Genomic DNA, 27531 nt, shown 5'->3' with positions numbered 1-27531 from the left:
ACTGATCCAGAAGGTCAACAGCAGCCTTTTAGTAAAACTTACCATTAAGTAGTATTTATACAGTTATTGAAACATGTTTTAATGCTGCCATATTAGCCTAGTAATTGCTTGGGGGATTTCATCTGTGTGCAGGATACTGCTAAACAGAGCAGTGCTTGTGATACCAAAGTAGTTGGTTAAAGGTAGTTCAGCAAGGGATGGTGAAGAAGCCCACTTTGCTTTCCTCTCTTATTGCCTTCAGTTCTTTTATTATATCAGTCTGTGAAGACAGTCTCTAGAAACTGCTAAGACCAGTCTGCAGCAATCTGCTGACATAATTAGGACTATGGATAGCCTCCTGCACATTCCTTCTCTCTTTCCTTGAAGGAAACTTCTCTTCTGCTCATCAGAGAGGCCCCTTTTGTTATTTACAGCCTCTTGTTATCGTTTGCATTCCTGTTTGCACGGCGTGGCGCCTCCGTGAAACCTCAAGGCCGTGCACTGACCGTATTTCTCTCAATATCTCTCTTGAGCAACATCATGTTCACACTGGCACTTGACTGCCTGCCTCCTTTCTCTCTGTGTCTCCTTTAAGGTCAAGAATATGGTCAAGTCATCCTTCAGCACATTGGCTGTTGTTACCATCGTTAAACACTGCACAGTAATAAAATTCAGAATAATCCATCCTTCCAGAGCAAGGATGAAAGGACTGACCCACTGGATCAAACCAAAGCTCTGTACATCTCAGTATCTCCTTCCTGGAGGTAGCTGATAACAAGGGCCCAGAGGGACACATCAGCAAATTTGAAGAAAAACCTTCCCTAGTTTTGACTCAGTATGCATCATCAACACAAGCTTGCCATGGCCATTAAATATCCTGTTTTAAAGCTAAGATAGGCTTGGTCTTCACACTGGTTTCAAGTTTTGACAGTATGCCTTATTATTCAAAGTCACTATTGAAGGATTTTTGGGTTGGTTTGTGGTGTTGTTGTTTGGGGTGGTTTTTTTGCTTATATGTAGTGTGTGTGGGGGGGGGAATTTTATTGAACTGTTTCCATTCTTTTTACATTTCAGTTGTACACTGTCCATAGCAGGGTGTTTAGGAAGTAAACGGTAACAAATAGCAGCTAACAAGGAGCAAGGAATCTAACCTGAGTGTCAGAAGTACTGTAATAACAATGGTAATTTTTTAATGTCTTTATTGACTTTTAAGATTGAAAAAGTAATTCCCAGTCTAAAATACGCTTTAATCAAATTATAAAATGCTGTAAATCAAGCATTTTCTTTGTTCCTTATATGTCCCTTTTATCTCAGGATATTCTATTATTCTAGGATTCTGATCAGTATAATGGAAAACATGCTGAACTAGGATAATTTCTCATGGAGCTGGAGGGTCTGCAGATACCTCAGAGCCACTAATGAGTTAATATAAAGCACATGGATTTATTCCAAGGCAGAGGAAGCATCTTGTAGCATGTAAATTACATGTAGCAGGACAAAGTTACAGAAGAGGATATGGAAGGCAAAGAGCAGACTTCTCAAAATATACTTTTGATGCACAACCTGAGGTATTCAGAGCTTAATATCTGAGATACTGAGTATCAGTGGCTGAGATCTGTGCTGCAGAGTTTTGTGTTTAGATAATTGGGGCTAAGTCCTCCCATTTTGTTTACCTAAAGCCAAATGATACAGTCAGACATGGTGGTCTCCAAGTTTTCCCCAAGCTCTGGTAGTGAGTCACTGAAATCAAGAGTGTTTCTCAGAAATTGCAATTCCCAGTGCAAATGCCAGACCACATCACTTTTGAGACAAAATAGGCATTTCTTAATCTCTCCTTGCTAATGACCATAACTCTGAAGCAGTTAATTCAATAATAAAGATGGAAATAGCAGCCAGGAAATGCTGAATGTCTCCCCATGCTGTAACAATTCTCCCCCATGGGTAGGATTAACCTTTTCCTGCCTACTCCATATTTGTTAGTAAAGCTGTCATTTCAGAAATGGGCATTTTTCATCACTGTGTTCAGGAGCTGCATTCTTCTTGGATTTTTGCTCTAATAGTCCATGTTACCCCATGAGGTTTTCATTAATTTGTTTCTTTTGTTTTGCTTCCCAAGTAGAAGTCAGGAGATAAATGCGAGGAATCACCCATTCTATTCCAGTGGGTGGAACACCAAACATTTATCTTTCAAGAGGCTGAATATATTTATCTATATGTGTGTTTGTGTGTGTGTGCATTCCTTAATGGGACTATTTATTCCTGATCAAACTATCTTTCTTCTCCTGAGACTTTTTAGGTGCTGTAATAACACTGCATGATTAATGTGTGCACTATGGTTATGTGTAGTTTATTTCTTTTTATATTCATTTTTTGGTTTTGCCACATGAACTTCAGCACCCAACTATCAGAGGTTTTCTCTGATATTTTTCTCTATTCCTGGGTACATTTCTTGGCTGGGTTGTCTTCAGCTGTTCTTAAATGCCTCTGGTGTAGGTTTGATTCATTGGAGGACATAAGAGTTGTCTGCACTTGCTGCTTCCTGACCTTTTCTGGATTTGGTAACAGAGTGCCCTGTGCATGTGTGTCAGTGACGCTTTTGTTCTAAGAAGCCCTGGCTTGGCAGTTGCTGTTCAGCTGTGAGGCAGAGATCCCCTTTCCCTGGCGCAGAGAGGAATGAGTCTGATTATAGTAGAGCTGTTGGGGGGGTCTGACTTTTCCATGGCTGTGAACTTCTCGGAAAAAGCAGTTGCTAGGAGAAGACTGCATAGTATTTACAGCAAGGGTGGTGGCTCTGCCTTCAGTAACAAAGCTGATTTGTTTTATAATTTGGGAAACAGAAATCAGACCATCTAATGGTGCAATCTGTGTAGGATTTTTCACTGCCAAACCTTCTACTGCTAAAGCAGTTCCAAAATGTTCCATGAGCATTGGATGGCATTTCTGCTGAGCTGGCTGTATAAATTAATTAATATCTGTTCCTATGCTTTAACTCTTCTGTTTTTTGGGAGACTTTTTATTTGTTCAGTTTGGTTTGGTTTTTTATAGACTGGATGAGGTGGTTTAACAGCAAAGGGAAGACTTTCTTCAAGCAAAGCCTCTTTCCAGGATGCTTGGGATGTCACATGCAGAGCTCATAGGCACAGAGCTGTGTGACTTGTCCTAAGACACAGCCCATGAGGAGTAGGTAGGGGGCATTGTCACCCTTCCACTCAGTGGAGCTGAGTGTCTTTCCTTCACCCTCTGTTTACCAAACAGCTCTTTCAGTAAAGCTCCCTGCACTTACAGTCAGGCTCCTAAGGTTTGCCATCACCAGATTGCCTTGTTAACTATCTGTGTACATTTGAGGCTGAAGATCAGTCATCAGGTAGTGATTGTGCCAGTTGTGTTCAAAGCAGCAGCACAAGAAGAGTCCATGACCTGCTTACCCCTGTCAGAGATGCTGCCAGCCACAAAAAAAAAATCCTCTAACGTTTTTGAGGTTTGCTGCTCAGAAAAGAACAGTGGGGTCAGCAGCAATGGCAACTGGCAGGAGTTACAGTGAACATGTTGAGCTGGAAGAGGCTGGAAGGAGGCAAGAGTGAAAGAAGTTGATTACTCATGCTTACAAGAGTTAACTATTAAGAGTCAACAAATACCAATCACAAGCCTAAGAAGCAAGGATGCACCTTAGCCTTGTCAAGATAAGAAAAGCAGAACGCTCCTTGCCAAGATAAGAGAAACAAAACCTATTGTCAGCAGAAAACGCTGAGCCAGACATCGAAGACTGTGCATGCTTCAGAAAGAAAGGTGAAAAGGGCAGAATGAGGACGACTGCTGGCCTTCATCGGAACGAGCCCTGAGGAAGACTTGGAGCCTTCCTCAGTGCAACCACCAGAGTACACTGCACTTGTGTGTTACGTATGCTAATGCTATTAATGATTTCTGGGAAGTAATTTGTATAAGCACTCCTATCCAAAGGAGTGATATAATGAATATACATGAAATTTAACTATAAATTGTGCTGTGTAAAAGTGCTGGATGTACATGTTGGGAGGAGTGATCCCCAGATAACCACCACACCGAGTCGGTCTCTGAGATTATGCTTAGCTCAGCTTTGGAGGGACTCAAGAGGACATGAGGCTGAGTTATGACCTGAGCACTGAAATGTTTTGCTGCAGCTTTGGGTGTTGTCCTCTGTATTATCTGTCTTTATGATCCAATATCTTCTCTTGTTGGTCCAGGAAATATGCAGCAAGTACTATGCTTGAAATATGCAGCAAGTAGTAAGTGGCAAGTTTTGTGTACTTTGGTGATAACACAAATATTCTTGCAGAGAGATCTGTGCCTTGTACTTGATAATATCCCATCATTAATTGTAACAATATTGTGGATTTTCTGCCAACGTGCAGTCTAAAAGCTCACACTAAATAATCCTGACACAGAAAAAATCTCGGATAACAGACTTCCAAGTACTTATTTGGCTGCGACATACAATCAAGACAGCCACAGGATGATTCACTGCTTTAAGAATTTGGGCTGGATGACCTAATGGCTTCTTTTGGAGAGAAGGCAGTTCTCACTTAGAGCCAGCATGCCTGGAGAGGACGGCTAATTTACACTTGCAGCGCTTACACCCAGCCCTGCCTTTGTGGTGCCTGTACAGCAGTCAGTGCTGGCTGGAGCGATGCTGCTACTCTCGACTCTTAGAGTCCCTGAGGAAAGAGCGTGTGGCGGCCCCATACCTGCAGCTGCGGCTCGCAGCCCGTGTGGAACCCAGAATCCCGGCGCTGGGAGCAGAAGCGCTGCGGTGGCGGTGCGGAGGCGCCGGTTCCCGGTCACAGCGCGGGGTGGAAGTTCCCCCTGCTGGAGGAACAGACCCACTGCGGCCAGCGGAGCGGGCAGTCGCGCGCATCTTCCCCCAAATTTAATTTCTAGAGGTGCTCAGCTTTAATAACTTTAATTGCGTGTCTCTCTGTGCCTGCAGCTTTACCTGAAGGCAGTGGGTTTTTGGTCTGTCCGTCCCTCGACGTATTGGTTTTCCGGGGACCAGATCCAGAGAGCCAGCATGAGAAAAGGTGATCCTGTTATGGAGGACTTTTGATCTAAGCAGAAGAAAAGTGAGGTGTAAGGTCAAGCTGGGTGGGTACCTGGTCTAGTGGGAGGTGTTCTTGCCCACGGCAGGGAGTTGGAACGAGATGACATTTAAGTTCTCTTTCAACCCAATCATTCTATGCTAAAGGCTGGATACTGTGGATGGGGCTGTGAGGTGTCTGTGATCGGCTCCTAGAACTGCTGTCTCTGGTTTGAAACATTCAGTCTCTCCTTGCAGGAGTTCTTGCCAGGTTACTCACAACACGTGAGAGATTTTCAGCATCTTTCAGCTGTGCTGTCTCAGAATGACGGGAACACTTTGCTGCAGATGCCCAGTCTTCAGAAAGAGTAATTTGGCATGGAGGTGAGGATCCTGCAGTGCACCCAGGGACAGGGTGGCCAGAGCCCTGGACCTAATGCCAGAAACAGGCCAGCTGCTCCACAGACCAACCTCCAAGTAAAGTTTGGGGCTGCTCTGGTGGCAAGCTTGAGATCTCAGTATTACTGCAAGACAAAACCTCATAATGAATTGCCATGGGCATGTGTGCTTCCAGTAGAAGGGAAAAACCAAATTAGGGGAGATGATTTCAGGCAATCTAACCACATTTGGCACGTGTCAGTGAAAGAAAGGAAAAGAATCCAAAGGAAACTTAAAGAGAACAACCTGCAGGTCAAGCCAACATATGTTGTTTTGTGTGTGGGCAGCTGTTCCTCATGGAAATTGGACTTGACAGCCATGAGACCCGCTAACGAAAAATGATGTCGAGGAGAGATTCCTGCTTGTCATCACTGACGATGATGGGAATTTACCTGGATCGTGTGGCCAATACCTTTGTCCGTTGTGCCTGGACACTTCGGGGGGTGGGGGAAAACGGGGAAATCCTTATTTTTCTATGGATCGAAGACACCCCTCGACCCCGAGCCTTTCCTTTCATGTGAACAATCCCTTGGGTTTCCTCCGTGTCCTGCTCGGCTGCGGTGCTCCAGAAGCGCCCGCGTACCTGCCGGGTGCCGCGGCAGGCGCAGGGACCCCTTCTGCACGCCGAAGCTCCGCGCACACTCCGGGGTCTCCCTCTGGGGAGTCCGGCGGGAGCGGGGAGCGTGGGGGGCTCCTCCTCCTCCCGCGGGGGGCGGCTGCGGGCCCTGCCCAGTGTGGGCGGCTGGGCCCGGCTGCGCGTTGGCTGCGGGCGGTGCCGCCAGTGAGGCTGCGCTGAGGCTGCGGGGCCGGATGGCCGAGCCGCCCGCCCCGCGCACTCGGGCGGCGGCCGGCAGCGGGCGAGGACACCGGGCGAGCCCTCCCTGCCGGGAGAGCCAGCCCTGCGGCACACGGCAGCGCCATGGTCTCATGGATCATCTCCAGGCTAGTGGTGTGAGTAGCTGCCGCTCGGCACCTGCGGCGTGTGCCCGCATGTCCGCGCGTGTTTGTGCGCGGTGTCCGCGCCGCCCGTCCCGCTCGCCCCTGCTCTGGATACTGGGCTAAATTTAGCAGGTTGTTGCCGGGGCCGGGGCGCCCGGCTGCCCGGCGGGTGAGGCAGGAGGTAGGTGGGTCAGATGGGATTTTCCAGCATGAGAAAATCACCGGGGTGGGTGGAGGGTAAAGCGCTGCCGCGCTGCACGGCGCAAGGTGACGGGGGAGAAGGAGAGCGAGTGACATCGCCCGGCGCTCGGCGATGGACGGGCTTGGGGTCCGGAGGGGGAACGGAGCATCCACGGGTGGGAAAATGGACACGGATTTGGGCTCGGCGCTTTGTTACCGGGCTCGGCGCGGCTGGGGGCTCGCGAGGGGGCGTGGGAGAGGCGGCCGCGGGGTCTCCCGGCCGCCGCCACCGCTTTCTTCTGTCTGTTTTGCTAAAGAAATACCAAATATTCCTTTCCTCTTTGCAACTTGCCGGCCATCCTCTCAAAAGATGGTCTCTCTCTCCCTTTAACCTGTCAGCCTGGGAGAAGAAGCGTGCGGCTCTTTGAGCTTGTCCTACAGCTTTTCCATGGCTGAAACTGCTCTAGGTGGGAATACATGTAAAAATTCCCTGGAAATTCTTCCCAGGCAACAGGGGAAAACGGAGCAAGCTCGAGGTATATATTTATCTGCCCCATCTGAGAAGAGGTTTAGGGAGAAAAAGGCATTTTTGATGTAATTTGGAAAATTCCTGGAGGAGGAAGATTACAGTTTTAAGGTGGGGCAGCAGGATGGCTGATCACCCTTCTGGAAATGTGACTGGGGAGAGCTAATAGATGGCATCAGATCAATAATTTGCCAGTTTTCTCCATCATATGCATACAGATGCCTCTCCTGCAGATTCAGGAGGACATCTGTTGTGCTCTTAAGTTATTTTAGAGTGTCTGTGAGGGCCTGTCACTTTCTTTGTCTGAAAGAAACGTGCCATGATGTTGCACCATCAGCATGTTTCCAGAAAAGCATTTTCAAGGTCTCTTTTGCCATATAAGATGAAATATCAAAAGGAAAACTCACCTTCATCTTAGTTATGTCTCTGTATCAGTAAGACATTAAGTGTCAGATGTGAAGATTTTAGGGGGCTCTAGAGTTGAATTTATCCCCTGGAGGTCTGTCATCTGGATTTAACTGCAGCTAGCCATTATTTGGCGTGCACTTCATTCTGGGAAAGAGTGTTAAATATTTAAAAGATTTAATTTGAACAGTGTAACTGTGCAGATATCTCTGCCAGCAATGTGAGATGTAGCATGTATTGTCTAAGGCAGCTTTTATTTCTTCTCTACTAGACTAATTTCCACTTTGAAAAAACCCACATTGTGTAACCCAGCTAATCCTCAAGAACAAAGAATGTCTACACAGAGATGGTAGTTTAACTTACTTGTCTCAGCACATGCACATCTGCACAGATGATTTCATCTAAGACACATGGACTGGGTAAAAATCTGATAGGGCAGGACCTGGAGCAGTTGACCAGTCAGGTAATTAGCTGAGCACACAGACCTTCCTGTTCTCTTCAGTGTTATCTGAATAACATGTCACAGCATGGAGTCAGCTGTGCAGAGGGCAGGACCAGTTATTTGTTGTGCTGCATTTTCAGTAGCAAATAATGAATATGCAGTGTAAATATTAATTATTTAGTAAGAATAAGTAAGGAAAGTAAGTAAGAATAAGTAAGAATTTTTCAAGGAAACCAAGGGCAAACCAAGCTTGGTCACCACTTTCTTTCCACTGCTGAGTGTACATCCATCCTTTTAAGAATATTTTGCCCCAGGAAATGCTGTTTTGTTATCCCAGTGAGAAACTTAGACTATTTAGATTATTGCTTAAAACACCATTTGCTAGAGGTAGCATTGCATTAAAAAAAAAAAAAGAGGAGAGTATAAATTATCTTACATTCCATCAGATCCCAGAAACCCCAAGGTGTCTGACATGGAGGAGCCCTCCAGTCTGACACAGCACACCATGCAGATCTGTCTGTGGAAAGGTTCCCTTACACTTCGATCTTTTCAACTCTCAGAGCATTTTCTTTTTGTTTCTAAAGACATTTCCATTCATCACTCCTACTGCCAGATGAAAAGGATGTTCACAAGAGAGCTTGTTGCTACACTTAGGTGAAGACAAAGATGGACAGGTGGTTTAATGTCAGGTGATGGGCAAGTTGCTTCTGCATCCTAGAGGTATGTACATCCCACCACAGGCCAGACAGCCAGGATCCACCTGCAGCACAGCACAGACCATTCAGAGTATCTGGGAGCTGGATCCCCGACTCCTTGGTGTACAGTGGTCTTCAGATTAGGATCATGGCAAAGATTTAATCTGTTTAATCCAGTTTCCCCATATCATTATCAATCACTAGTTGATCCATCAGTACAGATAGCTGTGCTTAAGTAGAATGGCCACCTGGTTGGGCTTTGTTTCCCTCTGCTTATACCTATGTAGTTGTTTTTTCATTAAATCTTATTAAATGATAAGGATGATGAAGAAAGTGGTGTGGTGTGGTTTAGTCACACTGTGAATGTTGATTTGTGCTCTTATGACTTCTGCTGATCTCCACAGGGGCTGTGTCTGATATGACTCAGCTAACAGAAAGGGCTTTAAACAAAAGCAAGCCTTTGCTTTGGCTCTTTGGTGCTTCACTGCTTCCACTGTCTCTGATTTGGTTGTTACTGGTTCTGTCCTGGCAGTTTCTATTTCTAAAACATTGCTGAAGGAGAAGAACCTGTGAGCACTTCTCACCTTTTTCAGCAGGAAGCAGGCAGCTCGCTGCAAACCTTCTCTTACCTCATTTCACCTTTAGTGCTTGGGCTTTGTGTCCAGAATGCTGGCTGGTTCTGTTCTGCCTGCAGAGCTGTGTGCTGGGAACCCTCAGAAGAGAAATTATATCTTCAGAGCAGCATCTCTGCCATGGCTGTGTGTTAAAGTCAAGGATATTATGCTCAGGATCTGCCCTAGCTACTGTACAAATGTGAAACTAAAAGATAATCGTGTCCCTGGATGTCTTTTTCCTCTAGGAGCTCAATTCTCATTCTCCTGTGACTCTGTTCCCAGGCAGTTTTTTCACTCATCTCAGTGAGAACAAAATTGGGATATTTCTTTTCTCATGGCAGTGGATTACAGATGACTTTTCCACCAAGGGATGCCTGTGGTCACTGGAATTGGAATTGTTGCATTTTGGAGTGACTTGTTCCTATGTCTCTCACAGTAACTAGAATGGGTTAACATCATTATTTGTGGGTTAATTACAGCCTTTTTTTATTCTTCCCCTCTGAGTACATCTCAAAGGACATTCTGGAGCACCTGTATCTCAGTTTCCTCATCTGTGAAGTGTAATGAACTGTTGTGAATTTATCTTCCCTGAGGCAGATCAGAAGGGACCATCGGTCTGTCTTAGCAACTACAACTTATTGCTATTCATTTCAGAAGAGATTCAATTTCCCTCAAAATGTAGAGGCCTCTCTAGGAGAAGGACTTGGGATCTGTCTTTGTTACTGCAGACCAGTTTAGCTACAGTGCACAGCACTGGCAATCCTGGATAGCTACTTTTGGCTGTTGTCTACAGGCCCTTTGAAGTTAAAAGGGGTGTGTATAAATGCAGTCTATTGGCATGGGAATCCTGTCCTTTCTCAGAAACACGAGACTTGGTTTATGTGCTTGGGGATCACACAGAGCAGAAATAAAGGTTTTTTGACTCCCATTCTGAAAGTTAGACACATCACACTGTCTGTTGAAAGACTTTCAATGTGGAACACGTGGCGTAGGAAGGAAGTGTCAGTAGAAACAAAGCTGGGTTAGACAGGTTATCAGTAGATGATATGATGCTATGTGATGACTTAAGCATTTGAATTCCTCGTGTGAGAAGCTTAGAAGTGCATTGCAAATTAATATAAAATGGTTAAATATGTTATTCGTGGTGAAAGTCCACAGCCTTAATTATGCTTTTTGCCTGCATTTATTTTCTTTTAAATCAAAATATCATCAATGGCCTCTCTGATCTGTTATGTTTTGATATGAAAGAGAATGGCAGCCTTAGATCACATTGGTAATTCCCATCCCTGTGTGCCTGCTGTCCCTGGAAGTAGTTGGATTCTGAACAAAATCAAAGGGGAACCAAAGAATTCTTTAACCTGATGCATGAAATTTCCTTCCGTATCACCATTTGTTAGCTTTCTCTTTCTTGATTCCTGTGATGTTGCTTTAGCAAGGCTGTGAGATAGGCCACCCCATCCTCATCTGGTGTCAATTCATAGTGCTACTGAGTCAGACATTGATTTCATCTTTGTATCTGTAAAGAATTTCCATTTTAGAGAAACTGAGCAGATCCTTCCTCCTCCCACTTTTCATATGTATGGGAAGCCTGAAGAAATTTATGAATGAAACAAAACCTGAAAAGTCATATCATGGTTATTATCTGAAGGTAGAAAATGGTAACTTGTGTCTTCTTCGTGAGAGGCAGAGACAGGATCCACTCAAACAGGCAGGGACTGCTCTCATAAAAGCAGAGCACAGCTTCAAGCTGTTGCTAATTGATACAGCTGATGCTAACACTTGATATGTATAATGTATTGGTTATTGATACATCTGCCTTTGCATTTTAATTGACATACATCATGTATGTGAAGGGCTGTAGTATACACATATTCTCTGAACAGACAGAGACTTAATTCTCTCCCAGGATTTTCCTGAGAAGCTGTGAGAAAGCTCAGAGAAAACAATTCTTATCTCCACTAAGGTCCTTCACAGCCTGCTTTATTTACTTGGTGCTGGCAGGTGACATGAGGAATTCAGGTTGCTCTCTATAGGCCTCACACCAGCAGTGTAAAGTTATCTGAAAATACAGCAAAGGATTCAAAGTGCAGCTTGAGCTCCCAGCCAAGGCTGTGGGATGAGTTTGCAGTAGAGTATTCTGTGCTCTGGAGCTGGGAAATAGGAAGGGCAGACCCCTGCCATACTTGCAGTTTACTGGTAAACTTTACCTATATACAAAGTGGTGTAATGCCTCCAAAACAGAGGCTGCAGGCTTGCACTGCAGTGTGAAGAGCACATGGACTCTGTGGCTGCCAGCTCACTTCACGTGCATCCCTGCTGCAGCCTTTGGCTCTGCTGAGGGGGCAGAACCTGTTGGTGACAGTAAGTGACAGAGGAGCACCCGGCGCAGGTGCGACATTTGCCGTGCCCTTGGTAGGAAATGTGACCGTGTGATCATGCTGCAGGGGACAGCACTGCCTGCTGCTGCTCTGGCAGCCCTGACCCAGATTTGCCTGCTCAACACAGATGTGCTGGAAATGCTCCTGGCCCCAGTGGGGAAAGTTTTCTGGTGTGCACATCACAGATCTTACTGGTTCTGGGAAGATATTTTACCAACCTGGCAGCTATGGGATATAGCCAAGGGGCTTGGCCTTTGCAGCTGCCTTTGTACAGTATTTGCCCTTGTGGGACCCTTTCTGTTCAGTGTATTAAAGCACTTTGAAGCATTAATTTATTGTTGTATCATTAGAAGGATTTTTACTGCCATTGTACAAGTAAGGGCACCAAGACACACAGAGATCAAGTGATGTGTGTAGTATTCCACAGAGTAACAGGTAACATTTCCTCCAGACTCCTTGCTCAATAAATTAATAAAATGGAACCTGATAAAGGGAATTGGGAAATATGTGTGTGGCTTTTGTATGGATTTTTGATGGTGTGAGAGGGATAGAGCAAAACTACAGACTTAAATAGATGCTGCTAAGGTAGTCAAACAACCAAAGGCCAAAGTATTTTGAATCATGACCTGTTCCCTTTCAGATCCTCACTGCTGTCCTTAGGGTAACAGTCAGCAGAAAGCAAGAGCCAGACTGCTTAATACAGGCTACTAAGTCAGGCATTAGATTGCCTAAAATTGGTTTCCTAATGACAGGAGGGAGATTTAGATCTGAGGTACTTGAGCTCTGGTCCACAGATGGCTGGCAGTCCACAAAACATCAGTCAGTGTTTCAGCTCTGAACCAGAAACCCTCATACAGGCAGTTTTGTACTAACTGATTTAGATAGAAGATACCACTTTTTAGTCTTTTTTAGTTACAAGTTTTGTAATTTTATTTATTGAATTACAGTTTTGTAAAATATTAACATTTCAACATTTTGCCAATTCTATGTGACTTACTGTTTATAATCTATCCTTAAGGAACAGTGGGATATAAAGTAAGCTGTTGTTTCTTTCAAAGGTTTGGATGGTCCAGTGATTAGGAGAGGCTGAGAAACAATTTCATGTGCTCTTACTGCAGTTAACAGAGTGAGGCTGGACCTTCCATCAGGGGTTGTATGTTGCATGGAGAGCTGTTGGGTCAAGGGGAAATGCTTGGTACAAATTGGATGAAGCAAAGCAAGACACAATCACACCTCCTACTTCCTGAGCAGTTGCTTCTGCATGCTGAGCACTGCATTTGTCTTTCTGCTTCCATGTCTCAGCAGGCAGAGCTGATACCTTGGGAACTTTCAAGCTAATCAGGCTAAAGATGGATGAAGACTTGAGAGCTGCAGAATTATTAGCCAGTTTGGATTGCTGTAAATCTTTGTATGACAATATTTCTTCTATGTCTTCATTAGGTAGCAAGAATCTTAGTCTAGATTCCTTTTTGTTGGCTTGTCCACTTGGGGCCACTCAGATTTCAGGTGGGTCTTGTGAGGTGAAATGGCCCAATGAAGGGATGCATCCGTGTAATCAGGCTCATTTGGCAAAATCTCCCTTAGATCACCTCTATGGTTGAAGTTAATCACATGCTGCTTTTTGTAGGGAAAGTCTCACATACTTTTGTTATCATTGGTATGCTACTTAGATTGCAAACTCTTTTGGGCAGCAAGTTCATTTAGTATTTTTTATCTTACAACACCAGACAGTGGGGGTTAGTCTCTAGCTGGTTCTTCTAAGTTCTGTAGTAATAGAAAAATAAATAAAGTATGAATACATGCAATTCTGCATTCTAGGTGAATCATTCTTGAGACTGGTCCTGTGTTCCTCAGTAATTTCTCTCTGACACTCTTGCTGGTAAGGTGTTCATGGTCTGATTTGGCATTTCACATGTGTGTAGTAAGACAGAATTTAAACTGATAAAATACAGGCAAAACAGATGGTGAGCAGAGTTCTGAGAAGGAGCTAGAAGAAGTGACAAAATGAAGACTGTGTTTTATCTTTCCATGACTTGTGTGCTTTTGAAGAGAATGGCTGAGGTGACAGGACACACCTGCTCATTCCACAGGTGGGACTTGGGAAGGCACTCCAGACCTGGAGCACCATGCCAGAGCTGGAAACATGGTGGTACTTTCCCAAGATTTGTACACAGAACCACTCCATCTTTTGCTGTGAGCCTCAGAACAGGCTTAACTCCTTAGCAGAGTACCCTGCTGTTTGTTTCTTGAAGACAAGAAAGAAGACAAGGGGAGGGCAAGAGATTTTAACTTGCTCTGGGTGGTAAAGCAGTGATCTGAAGGCTGCTAAAAGTGGTCACAGAGCCAGAAGCAGGGCAGAGATGGCATCAAAGGAGAGAAGCTGGTTGTACAGTAAGTAGAAATGAAGAGCAAGGATTATGTTTCAGAAAGGACACACATTTCTATGGAGGCAGAGGATTGGATGTCAGGTTGGAGATTTACTCTTGGCAGTGACGGGGACAGCTGGTGTCATGCTTAGGAAAGACTTGTTTCTTCAGATGCTGCTTGCTGCATCCCTTCCTGCTCATGCACTAATTGCTAACAAATAAACATCCAGTTTCAAAGAAGGAATCCATCAATTGGTCAGCAAAGCTGCAGTCTCTCTTTCCCCTTTCTCTCTCATGGAGCAAATAGTAATATTTTTCTTTCCAGAAATGGCAAATTTTACAGGAGAACCAAACCAATATTGAAGAACCAATTTGTGAGGAGCTACAAAGAATGCCCCTCATGTCTGAAATGTTGTGCCTTTTTGGACAGATCCCAGGGATGCCAGGGCCATGTGTGTACCTGCCTGTGAATTTACCAGGCAGTCCATTGCTATCAGCATTAATGAACAGTGGCAGTTCCTGCAGAAGAAACACTTCTGTTCTGTTGAGTTCATGCTGCTGCTTCCTTTCATTCAGCTCATTTATTCTATTTCTTATTTCCAGCCTATAAATAAATGTTTACACCGGAAAGCCAAAAACTGACAGCCATTTCTTGCCTCGTGTTTTGAGGGAGGCTTATAACCAATAACCAAGGAAAGGGCTTGTGCTGCAGATTTTGTATGAGAATATGAAGAACCTGGATTCAGTGCAGTGCTGTAAATTCCATGTGGGAGGAGGGAAAATTATTTATTCTTTCCTGATTTGGCAACTGTAAAATAGCCTCTTCTGTGGCAGAGCTGTCCTGGCTGTCAGTCCCTGAGGAGCACTCATGGAGAAGTTAAACCAGGACTCTTGTATGGCATTTTGGGATGAACACCCTTGCAGGGAGGACAGATGGGAAACACCTGGTGATGGTAAAGAGCAGAGCAATCACAGGAAGATGACCTTCTCCATTCACCACAATATTTCATGGTCACCTTTGTCTTGATGTCTTCAGCACAAATGCTCTGACACTTGCTGTGAGCATGTGAGGAGAGCTGCTCTCTCCAGCTATAGGTCCCATCAAACATCCCTCGTGATGAGGTGGTTGTTCTAGCTTGGGCAGTTCCCACAGGACTGCTCTGGGTACTGCTCTGCCTTAGGCCCTTCTGTGGATGAGCAGTTTGAAGCTCTTGAGCCTCATTCTGCTCATGGAAGGGTTCTGCTTGTCCTGTAGGCCTCTTCTGCTGTGCACTTGGGAGGACGTGGTCTGTGCATGTCTAAACTTAGACCTACGAGCCACTCAGATTATGTGACCCACAAGAAACTATCCCTGGTGTTAGGTCAGGTTCAACAACACCATCTGGCTCCTAAATCTACCTGCAGAATTCATGGTGACATGTGAAAGAGAGAGGTGGGTGCTGGAGCTGCCCTGAGGCTAAAAGGCTTTGAGCTCAGTCACATATTTCATGGAAAATGATTGAGTGGTTTGACTTGAGAATGACTGCAAGACAAGTTGTTACATGAAAATGAATTGATGGTCAGTGTTTAAATTCCACTGAGGATGTCCCTCTGCAAAAAAAGCCCACTATCCTAGCTGGTATTTTTTACTGGAAACCACAGCAGAGAGGCCAGAGGCATGATGGACACAAGCACAGAATGAGACTTTCCCCCTTCCAAACAATTAATCTAGGTCTGAGTTAAAGCACATTGTCAGGGCAGCCTGGAGGCTGTTTGCATTTTCCCTGGCTTAATTGTACCTGTTTTGTAGCTGAACAAAGGACTCTGCTTTCCAGGTTTATTGTTTTCATTCTGCTTATAAGGATTTTGGTCAAAACAGAAAGATGTTGCTGTTTAGAAAGAACATTAATAATTGAATTGAGATACTCAGGGGAATATACCCCATAAGGCTGGATTTGTTGAATTTAAGTAGATCATAATAGTTTCCATGGCAACACACTCTGCTGTCCTATATACAGAAAGGGTCTTTCTCATAGGATCAAATGCAGAGAGGAAGCTGCTATTTTAAAATGTACCTTAAAACCACAAACACTGAACTAAGAGGAAATTGTTTCCTCCATAAATGTTGTAGGAATTTCCTCACGCTTGTTATACTGTGCTTACCTCTTTTCAGAACTGTCAGAGTGCAATCAGTCAAACCAATCCCCTGCTGACTCTAATGATTTATGGAGAACCTGAGGTCTAATGATGCTTTCTCAGGATATAATCTACCTCAGAGATACATCCATATCTGGATATTTATAAAGCTGTAACTGTCATGAGCCTGCAGTGGAGACTTCTGTGGTCCTTTTAAACTGGTGTGCAAAAATGCTTGTGTTCTACTGCTTATCCTGGTGTCTGCTTGTGATCTCCAATCTCACTCAGTGAAGCTGGTTTCATCAGTGTTTGGACAGCATTGTGAGATCCTTGTGTGTGGTGTGTTCTGCTACAGCTGGCTCGAAGATGGGAATTCATGGTGATGGCTTAGCACCTGAACACTTAGAGATAATTGAGGAGCCACACATTCACTTAGAAGATTTGAAGATTCTTCAATCCATCAGGAATTGCACAAACTCTTTTCCTCTAATCTGGCAATCAAATAAGTCTATAATTTTATGTGCTCAGAAAAGCCTTACGGCCATGTGATCAGTTACAAAATCTGTGTGAAATGAAGTGTGATCATCCCAACAAAAAAGACGAAATTCAATAGAAATTCTGAATGTAACTAAGAAATAAGTCACAGTACATGATGGGAGGAAAAGAAGTTTGTATCTGGAATAATTACAGCTTCTCTATCTTGCCCTTATAAGTAGGCTAAGGGGTGCATTGCCAAATTTTAGCAAGAACTGTCACCAAAAAATCCCAGTCCTGACTTGTGGTAAACAAGGAGAAGAATCAAGGCTGGATTTTCTACAGACAAACTAAATAAATAGCTGAAAAATGCTGTTTCAATGCAAACCCCAATAATTTTCTCATCTCTAGGGCAATACCAGAGCTTTGAGTTATGTCAACTGATGCTACTTTGCTGAGGTCAGTGAGTGATGTAAATCTCCCAGGTGGGAGACCTAAGGTTGTGTTTGTAGTTCAGAATGGTGAGGGCCTTGTAGAGGGTGCCAGCTGCATCCTAGAAAATTGAATATTATGGGACAGAAGTTGGCCAGTTCAATGGAGGACTTGTGTTCTTTGTGAGTTTTGAGTTAAACTGCCTTTTGAGTGGTGACAGATGAAGGATAGAGGGCTCCTAAAGGCATGATTCTGTCATGATCCTTTCATTTTAGTATTGGGCATTTCATCACTAAATAGGAATATGGCTTTACTTGCACTTCAGCTACCCAAGCCAATCTAATGTTCCATCCCCAAGCCTGTAATCAAGACACCTCTGACCTGACCTCTGGAGCTCTGATGAGCTTCACTATCCAGCTTTTCTCTAAGTGTTAATACCCACTGAAAGCTGAGGATGGAGAGCATGACCACCTTCCCTTTGGATTCAATCTAAAGAATCCAAATGCCTTATTGCACCCTAGCATACGTATTTTTAAAGGTACTTTAATCACATCAGACAGGCTGAAACTCTGTGATCTCTCATGCTTCATGCCTGTACCTTGTGTGAAGCTCTGTTACATGGCTAACCATGGCTGCTGCCATTGCTCTGAGCTCATCCCTGATCCTGCCTACCTTAAACCACTGCTGCTTTGCAGACTTTTCAGAGCTGGGCGTGCCAGCAGCTCACTGACAGCCATTTCCAGGGCCTGAGGGGATGTGACATATGTGATTGATGACACACACCCTCTGCCTGTTTCTACATATTGTTCCTAGATCACTGCAAAATCAGCAGAGCTGCTTGAGAGACTGCAGACAGCCACTGAAAGATTCTTGCCTGCAGTCCATGAAGGAGGACATGCATTTTAAATTTATAAATACTATGCCTGATTTTGCATGGTACTTTAAAATTAACCAGTCTGCTTTCCATGTAGTTTGTGGTAATTTGTATTTAATATTGTGTAAACCCATTCTGTAAAATCAAACAGGATTTACTTATAGATGAGATATTTTTCATCTCTTTGATATAGTGTGTCCTGAGATTTTTGCTCTCAGATGTGCTATACAGCTATACTGGAATAGCTCAGCATTCTTTTTCAGTTGTTATTCTGCTGAGGTTTGCAGATACTTGGCTGTAACAAATCAAGTCCCTATTCAAACACTATTATAATTTATGTATATGCTTGAAACTGAGAAACCTCACTCTGAGCAGCCAGGCCATAAATGGCTGAAGCCCGTGTAAATCCAGTTCTCCAGACACATTTTATACAGCTACGTGTGTTTGAAACAGTTTAACTATTTCATTTCAAAACAGCAATGCTGTATTTAGAGTGGCACTTGCAACATTGTCATCCTCCTGTGTGACAGGATTGCCCGAGAGAGAGGACCAACGCTGGGCTGTGGCATTTAACCCAGCAGTATTAATGAATTAGAAATAATGGAAGAGCATACATAAGGTAGCGTGCAGTGTGGATGTTCCCACAAAAAGGACAAACTGCTTTCTCAAGCAGCTGCTTATTTAGAAATCTCTGAAATGGTCCTTGAAGAATTGGCTGTCTTCCCCTTTGCTTTCCTCTCAACTTATTTCTGTGAATCTCCATCTGGCTCCTAAATCTCAGTTTATATTTTATTTTATATTTTGAATAGCTGCCAGCTGAAAGGTATATGTGTGAGAGGGAAGGTGAGGATGGAAAAGAGGTGAAGTCTCTAAGCCAAAAGAAAGAAGAGAGGCAAAGCCCCTTCTGTTCAGAATTGTGCAGTGCACGGGCTCTTTACCAAGCCTGAGACAAAGTGGTATTCCTCGTGGTGTAGGGATGGAGCTGTGCCTGTGTCACAGGCTTTGATCTGAACACATTTGTGTTTGGGGAAATGCAGAATAGAAGAGAGCAGCATGACTTATCCCTTTTACTCTCTAAGGCTCTCAGCTAAAGCCTGAAATTCAGAGACATATGAAAAGTCTGGGAGAGATCAAAATTGAATGCAAATGGGAACATGACATCTTCTGTCAGAAGGAGGATTGAGTATCTGGATAGCAATACTGCTGTATTGAGGCATTAAAAACCTGATGTCTTCATCAAATTGTGAAACTGGATTTTAAATCCCAACTTCTAGAATATGTGCATATATTACATATATCTTTGGGCTTCAGATATTTTGATTTGTACTCTGAACCTGCAAGGCTGTGTGCCTGCTCTTTTCTGAGAAGCTATTGCTTGATACTTTATTTTGAATGGAAATGCTCCTGTAATTGCTTCCAAGAAATCACCTGACGAGAATAAATGAGCAAATGTGGGAATTGCTAGGATGTGCTCACAGTGAGATTGAGATTGCCTCACTGTGTAATGATGGGGGTGGCACAGAAGAAGTGCCTGGAAACTGCAATTTCTCTTTCTAGATCTCACACTGCCTGGGCTGTGACCAAGCTGCTGATTTCCAGTGGTGAAAGCCATTTATTTTCCAGCATGGTCAATGCAACCTGTCATCTCAGCCTCCTCTGAAAGCTTTTACCCTAGGTAAATTTGTCCAAAATCTCAAATTGTCAGATGTTATTGTAAGGCTCTCAATATGAGCTGCTGTGCCATGAAATGCTTCAGTAGATATCTGTCCTTGCTGTTGAGTCTTGCCTGCACTTTAGGTAATAGGTGGTTGTTAAGAAAATGTAATGTAGGTGAATAGTAGCTGTGCTGTAAAAAGAAACCCCTTTCTCACTCTTATCTTTAGTTAAAGACCCAAACTTCACTTACTAGAATATTAGAGGGATTGAAATCTTGTCTTTGGTGTAACAGGAAAATGTTTAACCTGTTAAGCTTCAGGGAGAAGACATGGTAAGATTGGAAAATATCAGAAATTTAAAAATAAAACTAATATTGGTCAAGGAATACAAAATCTGGAGGTACTTAAAAAGATACAATTATTTGGGAGGAATAGGGAAGGAATTGTCTTTTTGTAGCAGAAATATATTCACCTCTGCTATACTTTTTGTAGCAGAAATATATTCATGAGGTGACTCATGATGTAGGAAAGTTAAATAGATGTAGAGAGATTTCAAAGTTCAGAAGAGAAGCCTTGCATTTTAAGAAACATCCCAGAGTGGCTGAGGAAATGTGTCTGAGTTGCAGTATTACACTTGTACATATATACTGTGTTGAGCAAAACCAAAGATACTTTAGAATGCTCTGTACAGAGTGCATGAGTTGTATCTGTCCCATGCACCTTCCAAGTGAATTGCAAGTCAGAAGTATTTAACTTCAGCTGCACTTCTGGGCAATATGCAAGTGTTACTGAGAGGATGGGCATGAATTTTGGAGGCTGGGCAACTGAATCTCCACCTGGGCTATCTTAGCCCACCCACACTGTGTGCTGGTAAGCCCTGAGCCAGAAACAGTGACAATATCCTGCCCAACCCAAGCAAGTTAAAGGACAACAGATGCAGCTTTTGTGTGTCAGCACTGCATGGTGAATGTCCAACCAGGGGAATGCTCAGCTGGGCTGATGTACAAAGTACAAAATGTACAAAGGGGATCTGAGAACTCAGCTATTTCCCAAAGACCTGGAGAGAACTGATTGAAGATGATGAAGGCTTACAGAGGTGCTGGTATTTCTGTGCCTAGGGTACTGTTGTGTCCTCAAATACAGCCCTGAAAAGCCTTTTAGAATTATTAGATCAGAAAAATTAAAGATTCCTGGACCCTGGAATGTGTATTTGTCCTGTTACTAACATATGTCAACCCCTCAACAGTGCTGAATATAAGTTTTCTTTGGAGCATCATTAATCTTTGTTCATTTAACATGAAAATAGAGTTCTTCAACTTCTAAAGTTGAATTTAGGGGCTTGGGAGGAGATTGTCATTTAAGAAAGCACTTTAAATCAATTTTAGTTTGATCAAGGCTTTGCAGCCCTTGATCTTTTTAAAAATTATCATAGCATGAGTATTAGCCATGTATGGGTAATTCACTTTCCCTGTGAGGTTCCCAGCTCCAGCAGAAGAAAGGTTGTGTCATTTTATCTCCAGATATGTACTGTGGGCCACAGTGTTTGGCATAGGGGTAAATAAGCTGATAATGACCTCTCTACTCGTGGCTTTGTGTAAGAATAGATCATGCAACAACATTACCATAAAACCATTATAGTAAACTGCACAGTTAATGACACAAAGCCTTGTATGTGAGTATGTGGCTGTAGAGATAAGGAAATCTAGCTGTTCCTCTAGCTCACCAGAAATGGCTAAGCAAGAGAATTAGAGCACTGTTTGTAAATATTCATTTAATCTCCCTACCCCTCTTTTTGAAGCTCTGCTAACAGCACCTGTTCTGTGTGAAGTCCCAGAGTTGACAGTGTGGTGCTATTCTTCACATGCTTCCCTTGGCAATCCTGTAGGTATTCCCCAGCTTAGCTCCTTGGGGACAGCACTAATTGCAAAGGAGAGGGAGTGCTGGGGCTGAGGAAGAAGGTTCTCCAAGCAGCAGGGAAGAATCTCCTCATCATTCAGAGAGTGGATCCCTGGTCCTGCTGTGCCTCTGATCATAGGAATGATGTAGTGCTGTTCTCTTCCAGATCTCAACACAGGGCTGGGTTAGTAAAAGGATTATCCAGCAGGTTGAAGAAAGTGATTGTTCCCCTCTATTTCACAACTGTGGGGGGATGTCAGCATTGCTGGCTGGAGTAGAATATCCCATTTGAGTTTCCCTGGTAGAACTGCCCTGGCAGCAATGAGTCCAGTGGAATAGGGTTGGAGTGCATGGTGCACCAGGACAGATGAGTGGGATGTTTGTTCAGCCTTAATAAGAAATGGTGAAGGGGAGATGTCATTGCTGTCTTCAAAAATGAGGAGGATTGTTGTAGAGAAGGCTTTTTGTGGAGGCACAGCAAAAGGGGGACAGGCAATGGAAACAAGTTACAGCAAAGGAAATTCTGATTATATATATAAAAAAGAATTTTTCAAAGCAAGTGTAAGCAAGCAGGAACAGGAGTCCAGAGATGAAGATACTGAACATTTGAGTGGACAGGGCCTGAGGTTCATGATTTATCTCTGTCAGGGGATTGGTTCTGCTCCTTTGTTCCTGGGTGAGTCTGGTTCCTCCAGATTCAGCCCTGGAGGAAGTGCCTCTGCTCTGCAGTGAGCATTATTGATGGAAGCTCAGAAACTAAAGTGCTGGGTGCTGGCTGTCCCATATGTTCTCCAGGAGAGCTCCAAAGGTTCAGTAGGTACATCGTGACCATTGTGGGTGAGTATGTGAAGGAGGAGATGTGAAACAAGAGGTGCCACTGGGCTGTCATTTTGGTGTGCTTTTCGTTCCATGTGTGAGCCCAGGTCCACTGTCTGCCCATGCATCCCATAATGAGTCTCATGCCCCTGTACTAACCACCCCCAGTCTGTGAAGTGCTCTGGGGAGCCTCTCCCATTAAAGTGTCATGATGGGTGTCACCCCCGTGGGGCTGATGCTGCCCTGGGACAGCCCTGAGAGGTGCTGGGTCAGGGTGTTATTTAGGCTGCCCCAGCTGCTGTTTTGTACCACTTATCCTAACACCATAATTTAGGATTAGCCACTAAATGGTCATTTTTCTTCTAATTTCTTTTAATTAGAGGCAAAGAGTTGTCCTGGTAGTTGAAGCTGAACTCAGAGGTGTAGCCAGCAGATCTGATTGATTATTCATTAGTGGTCCATGGCTTCAGAACAGAGGCGTGTTTCCTTCTGCTTTCCCCTCCCTCATGTCTGGGTTAGACTGGAGGCTGCTCTGTATCAGTTCAGCTCCAGCTGGAGAGCTCTGCCTTCATGTTTATCTCAGTTGCACCATGCATTTCATTACAATGCTGTTATTAGCTGTAGAAAAAGGAGGGATTAAAAAGGATGAATGAAATTACAAAAGACCCTGGAGGAAAGAACTCTATTAAATTCACACCATCAACCCTAGTTAAATAGCTGTGAGAAAAGACTAGAAGTCTTTCTTTTTCAAGCTGTATCACAGTTTCTTGTTTTCCTGTGTTTTAAAATAAAAAATTATGCAGGTCCTAGTAAGAAAGCAGGTGCCCAGCCACTCCGTAAAATGTTTATAGCACCCAGAAGAAATACCAATCTGTGTATGTGGGCCAGAAAGAGAAACTTGGTCTGCATGGCTTGTGAACTCACAGCAATTTTGCAGCTGTTATATTTAGCATGTGGCATTCTGATACCCATGCTAACCTAAGCATGAAGCTGGGCTGAATATTCTGAAATTACCTGTAGAATCATCTTGCCTTAGCTTTCCTACACTCTTGCTTTAAAACTGGAGTTGAAAACTGGGCACTGATGTATCATGTCCTAATATGGTTCTTCCTGTATGATTTTATTGTCTCACTTTCTTACAATTTAAAATAGACATAAACCACTAATTAAATAGAAATAATCAGAAATCAGTAGTAATGCCACCAGTTTTGATATTCACATCAATAATATTTATACTGCACTTTGAAATCCTCCTTTGAGATGCATTATCAAAATGAGAAGAAATGTTTAAAGATGTGTGTGGGTTATTTGTTTGTTTACTTAACTAAGAGGCAGGTATTGCCTCTGGAACCTGGAGGTTACGACTGAGTTGGGTCCCACTTGTTTTCAGTGAGTCTGGTCCCTCACTGGGTTTTCTGGTTAATGTTCTGGAGTCCTTGGAGATGTAAGAAAGTCAGTTCCTGATGGAAGGAGTTATGCTGCTTACTGTTAATTTACCAGCATCCACCATACTAGTGGAAGGTGGCCCTGCCCATGGCAGGTAAGATTTCACCTCAGGCTGTTTGGCACCAAGCTGCCATGACTATGCCTGACACCTGTTTCTGCACCAAACTGCTCTCCTTGGCTGATGGAGAGATCTACCCTGGGTTTCTGTCCTCCTTCAAGAGCTTCTGGAGAGCTCCAAGGCCCAGAGGTACTCACAGCAACCTTGGGACTGCTTGATCTGCAGATTGAGTCATTGGTAATCCATGGAAAGTCAGTATTTTTCATTGCTTTAGCTGAGTATTTGGGCCAAAGAGATTTTCTGGAATAATTTTGAAATTACATTGAGCTGAAATATTCCTTGCATTTAGTTAAGCACTTCTAGTAATGTTCTGTCCCTGGGAAGCCGAAGTAACAATACTCTAAGGAGGTTATTTGCAATTGATTTGGATGTGTTATGGTTTAATTTCATTTTTTATTCCTGTTCAAAGAGTACACCACAAGAAGTCTAAAGCTGTCTTTCAGTGAGGGGTAGGAGAACAGGAGCTTTTGTGTTTCTCACCACTTCCTCAGACAGTGGTAGCACTTTTGGTTTGATGGTGGAAGTCTTCCATAACCTGAACTGAGTTTTCAGATACAGAGAATGTAGTAGGATTATGCTCTCAATTAGGATTTCTGCATGTGGTTACACTTCCTAAAAGGTGATTCACATAGTATCAGTCAAAATAGTTCCAAAATAATACTTTCAACATGATGTGGTTTTCTATGAAAATAATGTGGATCTTCTCTGTTGATAAGCAATCCACAGTTTGTACCTTTTTTTAGCCTAGAAATTAGTTTGGTTAGGTTATAAGTTTTTCTGTTCCTTTTCATATCATGAGCCTACCGTAAATCTGTAGGCTAACCCACAATGCAGATTTTGGACCATCTGTCATCTCTGGAATATAATATCAGTGCTTCTAAAAAAGCTTTTTCCCACATAAACATCCCCCTCTCCAGAGTCAGGAAAAGCAGCCCTTCCCATCTAAACATACCATTTAGTTTTCAAATTGCCAAATTTATTTGGCTTGGAAAAAAACAAAGCTCTCAAAGCCGGAACCATACGGTCAGTAACAGATAGGGAAAACATCGGGGCACACAGACCATGAGCCCTGCCTTTTTGGAACAGTGGAGCTGGGTGAAGATCTGACCCGGTCACACAACAGGAATGTTTTCTTTTCTGAAAGGATTTTATTGCCCTTGGTATCACCCTTTGATTGATTGCTTCTTCTTCCCCCAAAGAGTGATGAAGCCGTGGGCTGTGCCAGCGCTGGCAGTGAGCTGGGGCCGGGGGCTGTTTTCTCCTGCGGAGAGGGGAGGAGCAGCGGCAAATAAAACCCCAAAACCCTATCTCTGCCAGGCAGAGCCTCTTGGGCTGTGCCAGCCACAGTGTTCTTGTTTACTGCAGCTTCCCACAGGTCCCACACCAGCCCCACACTCTCTCCACACAGACCCCTTTTCAAGCATTGTCTGGGTGACAACAAATTCCTCTCTCTCATCAGCGCTCTGGGCCTGGCAGCTCCTCTGATGGCAGAGTGAAGTAGAACAGACCAGCTTAGTAAACCTCCACCTGCAAGGAATTTGCTTTCTAAAATAGCTGCAGAGCTGTGGGGTATTTTTATAGCAGCCACACAGGCATTCTCTGTTCTGAAGGACTGGAAAGAGAATTTTCAAGTGTTGGCTTGAGTGTAAATTGATAAAATTCTGCCTGAGTTTGAAGAGAGTCTGGAACAGTAACCCTGGGTAGGGTTAAGTACTTGTCTAATCTTGAATGGACTTTAAATATGATACTCAAGGGTACCCATGTAAATATAACCCTGTGAAGACCCTTCACTTCTGGTAGTTTTTCTAGGAACGTCAGGCTTTAGTAGGCATCACGTGCACTATCATAACAATCCCAATATTTAACAAGGTCTCTCCATCAGTAAGAGAGTTATTTTAGCATTTCTATCTTCTTCTTGTTACAGGAAGTGTGGAAAGGGGAACAGTGGGGACTGGTCTTGTTTAGACCATCTGAATGTAGGATTTCAATGTGAATAAATGTGATAGTTCACAGAATTGAGGTTGAAAGAGACCTTCAAGATCATCCAGTCCAACTGCCAACCCCAGACAACCACAGTCACCCTTAAATCATCTCTCCAAGTGCCACATTCAGACACCTCTTGAATACTTCCAGAGATGGTGACTCACCACCTTCTTTGGCAACTTATTCCAATGCCTAACCACTCTTCAAATGAATTTTCTTTTTCTAATATCTAATCTGAACCTCCATTGGTGCCACTTAAGGCCGTTTTCTCTCAGCCTTTCGCTATAGACACAGCAGAGGAGACCAACCCCACCTCGCTACAGCTTCCTGCCAGTTCTAAAGAGCAGCAAAGTCTCTTTGAGCCTCCTCTTTCTCCAGACTAAACATCCCGATTTCCCTGAACTGCTCCTCATAGGACATGTCTTCTAAGCCCTTCACCAGCTTTGTTGCACTTCTCTGGACATGCTCCAGCATCTCAATGTCCTTTTAGGGCTCAAAACTGAACACAGCACTTGAGATGTGTCCTCACCAATGTCCAGCACAGGGGGACAATCAGTTCCCTGGAATTGCTGGCCACACTGTTGCTGATACAGGCCAGAATTTCATTTGCCTTCTTGGCCACCTGGGCACACTGCAGGGTCATTTCCAGCTGGTGGTCAACCAGCACCCCCAGGTCTCCTTCTGCTGAGCAGCCTCTCAAACCACCCAAGTGTAGTTTTGTGACAGCTCCAGGCTGGCTGGGGCCAGTTTCTCCACCCATCCCCACTGCTATGTTTCTTCACCTGTTTGTGCCTGGCCATCTGCCAGCTCCTGTGTGAGGAGTGCCCTGGCTGAGGAAAGCAAAAACAGGTCATGACAACTGGAGAGGAATATGTGCTGCTTTGGGAAGATGAAGGCTGCTTAAATTAGAAGCATCAAGGGCAGTCCTTGACTTGCTGTTTCTGCTGGAAGGCCAGGTGGGCATCCCTGTGCTCTGCAGTTACGCCAGGAGGAGCAACTGGGTTTCACCAGCCATTAGGTTACATTAACCATTATGAAGTTTCACTTTGCTTCTGTAGTAACCTGGCTGAGAAATCAGAGGTGGATCTAGATGGAAAGCAGAGCATCTTTGTGTTAGAGCTCTCCTGGGTGTGCCTTCTGCTCCCTTGGTGTGGGTGTGAGGACATGGTCTTAGCAGGTCACAAGAGCTAAGCAGGTCACCAAGGAGGTGCAGAGGAATGTTTCCCAAAGCAGAGGGATGTGCTGGGTGGCTGTGCAAGTGGAGCTTTACCTGCAAAGGCAGTGCATGACTGGCTGAGTGACATGGGCACAGCTGCACGTTTGTCCTTGGGCACTGAAGCAGCCCGATAAGGATGTTTGATTCAAGTTGCAAGTGGAGTTTGAAGTGGGCCTCATCTGTCTCAGGGGTATTAGGACTCAGCGCTTCCCTTGAGAGATATTTTTGTCATGAGTGTTCTCAGAGTGTATCAGGATGTCAGTCTGGCATGGTCAGGTATCCACATCTCTTGGGGCCCAAGGTGGGGACGGTGTCAGCTGTCACCCTGAGGGTGAGCAGGCAAGTTCCTGACTTCCCTGGTGCCACCATTCTGCTGCGCAGTGACTGCAAAGAATTTGCAGGAGCCACCTCCTAGGGAATATAGCCCAGAACCTCCTCTGCAGCTTGTGCTTCCTCCCCCCAGCCCCTTCTTGAATATCAGGCATTTGGCCTGT

General features: G+C 44.1%; 1 protein-coding gene across 10 annotated transcripts in view; it reads left to right on the top strand.

Moving 5' to 3' along the window:
* The first annotated feature begins 6236 nt into the window (after nt 1-6236).
* Nucleotides 6237-27531, top strand: part of REEP1 (receptor accessory protein 1) — a 66441-nt gene continuing 45146 nt past the window's right edge. For 4 of the 10 annotated variants that reach the window (XR_005952501.1, XR_005952500.1, XM_041402524.1 and 1 more), the window contains exon 1: nt 6240-6418. Coding sequence is in view for 7 of the 10 variants with exons in the window: in XM_041402524.1 (XP_041258458.1) it covers nt 6387-6418 (32 nt within the window). In the remaining 3 variants the exon portion in view is untranslated. The other 6 variants (XM_041402521.1, XM_041402526.1, XM_041402522.1 and 3 more) reach the window with 5 other exon arrangements.

Source organism: Onychostruthus taczanowskii, unplaced genomic scaffold (assembly GCF_017590055.1).
Source record: "Onychostruthus taczanowskii isolate IOZ18803 unplaced genomic scaffold, ASM1759005v1 scaffold2, whole genome shotgun sequence".
NCBI classification, from domain to species: Eukaryota; Metazoa; Chordata; class Aves; order Passeriformes; family Passeridae; genus Onychostruthus; species Onychostruthus taczanowskii.
Note: the sequence above shows the minus strand (reverse complement) of the source record. Positions and strands in the feature narration are given on the sequence as shown.